Source organism: Pinus tabuliformis, chromosome 6 (genome assembly GCF_031772625.1).
Source record: "Pinus tabuliformis cultivar Carrire ecotype Pingquan chromosome 6, CPIR1, whole genome shotgun sequence".
Lineage (NCBI taxonomy): Eukaryota > Viridiplantae > Streptophyta > Pinopsida > Pinales > Pinaceae > Pinus > Pinus tabuliformis.
The window spans coordinates 734391105-734396477 of NC_142292.1; the positions used below are offsets into that span (position 1 = coordinate 734391105).

At 36.5% G+C, this 5373-nt stretch overlaps 1 protein-coding gene across 1 annotated transcript; it reads left to right on the forward strand.

Moving 5' to 3' along the window:
• The first annotated feature begins 2249 nt into the window (after positions 1 to 2249).
• Positions 2250 to 4776, forward strand: LOC149260815 (GDSL esterase/lipase At5g03810-like). Its single transcript, XM_089380726.1, has 5 exons — positions 2250 to 2505; positions 2787 to 2917; positions 3015 to 3248; positions 4038 to 4293; positions 4388 to 4776. Exons 1-5 carry the CDS (start codon positions 2250 to 2252, stop codon positions 4579 to 4581), a joined length of 1071 nt encoding a protein of 356 aa, XP_089236852.1. The 3' UTR covers positions 4582 to 4776.
• Positions 4777 to 5373: the final 597 nt, after the last annotated feature.

Here is a 5373-nt window from a genome sequence, read left to right on the forward strand (position 1 = left end):
GTTGACCCACCTCATGGGCGAGCTACACACTATGGACGAGTCGGCTGGGCGAGTTTGGCATGGGTTGGTCGGGCGAGCTAACCATGCCCACCGCCCGTATATTGTTGGACGAGCGAACGAGTTGGAGAATCATTCATTCGACAAACAAGTTCGATTATACGAGCCGCAAGTTGGGTGAAGGAGAAAGGCACAGGTCGAGGAAGTGCGAGTGGGTGAAGGTCTATGTGCCCGCACTTCGGGCGAGTTGCACAGTGAGACAGCGGTTCGGGTGACTCGGGTGGACAGTCAGGCAAACTTGCACGAGGAGTGGTCGGATGACCCACGGTTGGGCATTTGGACACGAGCTGCGGTTGGCCGATTGGAGGAGTGAGTCTGGGTGAAGCGTTGGTCAGTTAGCGAGTTGGGCAGAGGCTGCACAAAGGTGCACCCAACATATTGTGAAGTTTAGTTGACACGAGCTTGGGTGAGGAGTTGGGTGGAGGGTCGCACGAGGGTGCGCCAGCCCGACTCGGGCAAGATTTTTGTGGTGAATGGTTAAACGTGGGAGTGGAGAGCTGCACGAAGGCACCCACCCGCCGGTTGGAAACTCGGGTGGAGGGCTGCATGAGGCACCCACCCGACGGTGAACTCGGGTGGAGGGCTGCACAAAGGTGCTCGCCCGTGGTGAAATGAGCTCGGTTGGAGGGTGAACAAAGGTGCCCGCTCGTGGTTGAACGAACCGTGTGAGGCTGCACAGAGGTATGCCCGACGGTTGGAAAAGTGAAGAATTGGCTATGTGTGGATTGTAAGAGTGACCACCGTGCAAGGTGCGCACGAGGTGGACAGCTCGTGGGCAAGACACAAAGTCTGAAATTTGTCTGAGTATAAAACTTGGGGTTGCCAAGGTATACTTGTATTTTTATAAAAGATTGAAAATATTTGAAATCAGGCAGACTCTTATTCAGGGAATTGCCCCTCCTTTATACTGTTGCAATTGTGTTCTTTATGTGTAATTGTTGTGGATAATGAATGTGTATGGGTGTTCATTAGTATAAAGGCTAATAATAATAATTGGTGAAGAAAAATAAACTAAATATTGAATGTTAGGGCATAGTCCATGAACATAAGTATTGGTGAAAAGAAAGTGTTCGGTGGTGCCACACCTCGCTATAATCGTTTGAAAGACTACCGCAAGTGTAGGGGCGTGACACTGGACATACATCTCTATACGGATCGACTAGAACCAAAAATATCGGATGGACTAGAACCAAAAATGTCTAGTTGTGCATCCTTCTTCAACCACCACATCCCAAACCAATTTTAAAAAAGAAAGCAATGGTGAAATCATCCGATATAAATATATTTTTGCTTGAAGTGTTTCTTAAGGTATCTTGTGAGGGTTGAGTTCTTAAAGGATTAGATGGTTATGTCCACGTTACGAGCTTCATACAGAGCGAACTCCTAGTGGGATTCAAGAAGTGCGTTTCCTTTTCATTTTTCATAATAGGATATAAATTTTCGGATACAAATCTTCCCTTATGATGTGTTCTAACTGTTTTTAGATTCTAGAGCAATGTACCCCGTGTGTTGCACACCTGTCGTAATTTCTTTTGGAATCTGATGGATCTCTCCTGACGGTGAAATTCTAAGATATTTTTTGAAATCTCCACTTTTGTGAAGCAAAGTAAACAAAGTAACGAGTCATTTTCAAACCTAACTGAGCGTTGATAAAGTAGAGGTTTGTTCCGTGCAGATGACTTGACAATCTTCCTCTCACATCAGCTTTAGTTAATTCAGTCACGAGAATGTGTATTGATGAGGTGCTTAATTCCAAAATTAGGCATCAAACGTTCGTATTAATTTCTGTGAAGTTTAATCTTATTATTATTATAAGTTGGATTTAAATTTTAATAAAAAATTGAAGGTGAAAATGAATTGTGGATATTACAATTTATGAAAGCATGATAAAACTCAACCCAATCTCACAGAATTGATGGCTTCACATTATTTGGACAAATTGTTCTTCCATTCATAAATTAACTTCGATGTAAACACACTCTAATATAAAATAGTCATAACCATCATTTTTGATCGCACTGGATAAGCAAATTTACCTCGTCAAATTCCACTCTGTGATCCGTCACGCAAATTCCATCCTGTGACGGGTCACGCAGGAAAGTAACTCATCGCTATCGTCAACTGCCGATGCAAACCCATTACGCTGTTATTTAAGGTGGGCGTGCCATAGCAATTCACACAAAGTATCAGCTATGGAGCGGCGTGTTATGGTTTTTATATTTATCACATGTCTCAGTATTTTTCTAGCATTACGTGACACAAAGACAAGGGCCACAAAGCCTTTGGTGCCAGCCATATACTTCTTTGGAGATTCCACTGTAGACCCTGGTAATAACAATGAACTTGCAACTATTGCGAAGGCCAACTTTCTTCCATATGGGAGAGATTTCATGGATCATAAACCCACTGGTCGATTTACCAACGGAAAATTAGTAACAGATATACTCTGTAAGTTTGTACTTACTACCATTCACCTCTTTTCACTTTCTATTTTAATGTAGAAGCAAAATATATCATGCCTTGTTTCGCATGGCTGGACATAGGAACTGATAGCAGCCTTCTGTTATAAGTTCTTCTAATTGATTCGGTACAGTTCTCTGTATAATGATGACAATTCTAGGACTGTTATTATCCATTGGAAAAATGTTTAGCTTTATTTTTTCCAATTCTACTACTCTTACTATCCGTGGGTAATAATGTTTAAGTTTAATTTTTCCGATTGTATACAGCCACATTGGCAGGCCTTCCAGATATAGCGCACGCGTCTTTGGATCCTGAATTCCAAGGAGCACGAATTCTGAGAGGTGCCAGTTTTGCTTCTGCTGCTTCTGGATACGATGATACTACCTCAAATACCATGGTTAGTATATGTTTTATATGTTATGCTACACTGATATAAGGATTTAGATATATAGAAAAACATTTCACAGCTGAAATATAATTTTGAATTCATGCAGAAAGTTTTAACTCTGGGACAACAATTGGAAAATTTCAAGCTTTATCGAAAGAAGCTCGTAAATATGGTGGGCGAGAAGAATGCCAGCGATATAATATCGGGAGCCTTGTTTGTGATAAGTACTGGAACCGATGACTTCACCAACACTTATTATATCAATCCAATTATTAGAGCACAGTATAATGTTACAGAGTTTCAGGATCATCTTCTCGACTCTCTCTCAGATTTTATCCAGGTGATCATATTGACTTTACATTAACTATGATATTTCGTGTTGAAGAATATATATTTATATGTAGACTTTACGAAAGGTGATAAACAATGTGTTGATCTGTTTATATCAAAATCGATAATGATTTGATTAAAAAAAATAAACTTTACAAAAGGTGATACACAATGTGCGGTCGATCTGTTTATATCATAATTGACAAGGATTCGATTTAATCCTTTTTAAGAAAATTGATAATTACCTAATTGGATTTGATTGAATTGATTTTAATAAAATTGATAACTACTTGACCATAGTGTATTTTTTTTTTTTTACCAGGAATGAATTCGTTTGTACGAAAGGTGATACACAATGTGTTAATCTGTTTATATCAATATTGACAAGGATTTGATTAATCGTTGTTTTAAAAAAAATGATGAAGGAATGAATTGGTATGTACAAAAGGTTGATAATTACCTAATTGGATTTGATTGAATTGATTTTAATAAAATTCATAACTACTTGATCATACTGTATTTAAATTTTTTTACCAGGAATGAATTGGTTTACCATTGATGATGAAATAAGTGAGTAATTTTATTAAAATTTAATTAAATTATTTTAAAATTATTAAATAGTTTTTATTTTCGAATACAGATTTATACAATTGTGTGTCAATATGAAGAAGAAGCTTTTAGAGAAAATTCTGTGATAATGAGTTGAAATTTTGGATTTCCTTTATTACCATGAATAAATAAATTACTAATGAGAACGTGGCGGTGATATAATTGTGGATACCAAATGATTTTGTGACAGGTTATTTACAGTGAAGGTGCCACACTATTTAGCCTCATCAGTCTTCCTCCTTTTGGATGTTTGCCTTCACAAATTACTCTGCACAATTTGTTCCGTAACGCGTGCGTTGATAAATTTAATGGTGTTGCGATGTCATTTAATCAAAAAGCTGCAGCCTTACTAGAGATTTTGAAACCCACACTTCCTGGTCTTAAAATGGCTTATATTGACATTTATGATAAGCTGCTTGACATCATAAAGAATCCCAGTAAATATGGTAATATTCTCTCTCTCATCAATTCATGTTTGAATAAGTTTCAGGGCAATTGTGTTGGAGCCTGCTAACATTTTATAAATTAATGTGTCGAAAGGATTTGAAGAAGCGAGGAGAGGTTGCTGCGGAACGGGTTTGCTGGAGGCATCAATACTGTGCAACCCCTTGACCCCAATCTGCCGCGATCCAACGACACACGTGTTCTGGGATTCTTACCATCCAACAGAAAAAACTTACAATATCCTGGCACAAGGCATCTTGTCACAGGCTGTTTCGATCCTACATTTGTGAACAATTCATTCAAAAGGAGAATTTGCTGTATGCAAATAAATACCGAATCAGATGTCCATTGACGATTGAAAACTGCATCCAATAAAGCCACTAATGGATGTATTTCAGTGAAACGAGAACCTAAACAACCGAAACAGTGTATAGTACATAATCTCGATACGCCACATTAATACTATATAATTGTATTCGATGAAATCTCTCTTTGTGCATTATTTGACATTATTTGTTATTACAAGTACAATAATAATAATAAGTTTGAAGTGGTTCTGTTCTACCTTTTAAATTTACATCCGAAAACAATGAACTTTTATTATGTTTATTTTTTTAAATAATTTTCAGAAATACCCAAAAAAAACATAAATTTTCAATTAATTGTTAATAATATTTATAAATCGGACATGTTCCGCAATGTTAGCAATGTCGACAATCACCGAAACGCTATTACGACGTGAGGACATCTTTATGTAGTTATAAAAATAGACTGACAAATCACTATATATTTTTATTGATCACATAGGATATAAATTATATTAATAAATTTAGATCTTAATAAAATAGATTTAAAAAAAATATACTGACGATTTATTTTATATTTTGATTGATGATATATATGTAGGATATAAATTATTGATATTAATAAATTTAGATCTTAAAAAAATAGATTTATGATTGGTACATGATAGAACAATAATTCATACTCAAATAAATTATTTTATATTTTTATCGATTACAAATGTTGCATATATATAATAAAATATAAATTACTGATATCAACAAATTTAAACTCAAGAA

Excerpts from the sequence above, each read along its gene's own strand:
- LOC149260815 (XM_089380726.1), top strand. The coding sequence starts at position 2,250 with ATGGAGCGGCGTGTTATGGTTTTTATATTTATCACATGTCTCAGTATT. Across the intron at positions 2,918-3,014 it reads ATACTACCTCAAATACCATG|AAAGTTTTAACTCTGGGACA; the intron begins GTTAGTATATGT and ends GAATTCATGCAG. Across the intron at positions 3,249-4,037 it reads CTCTCTCAGATTTTATCCAG|GTTATTTACAGTGAAGGTGC; the intron begins GTGATCATATTG and ends ATTTTGTGACAG.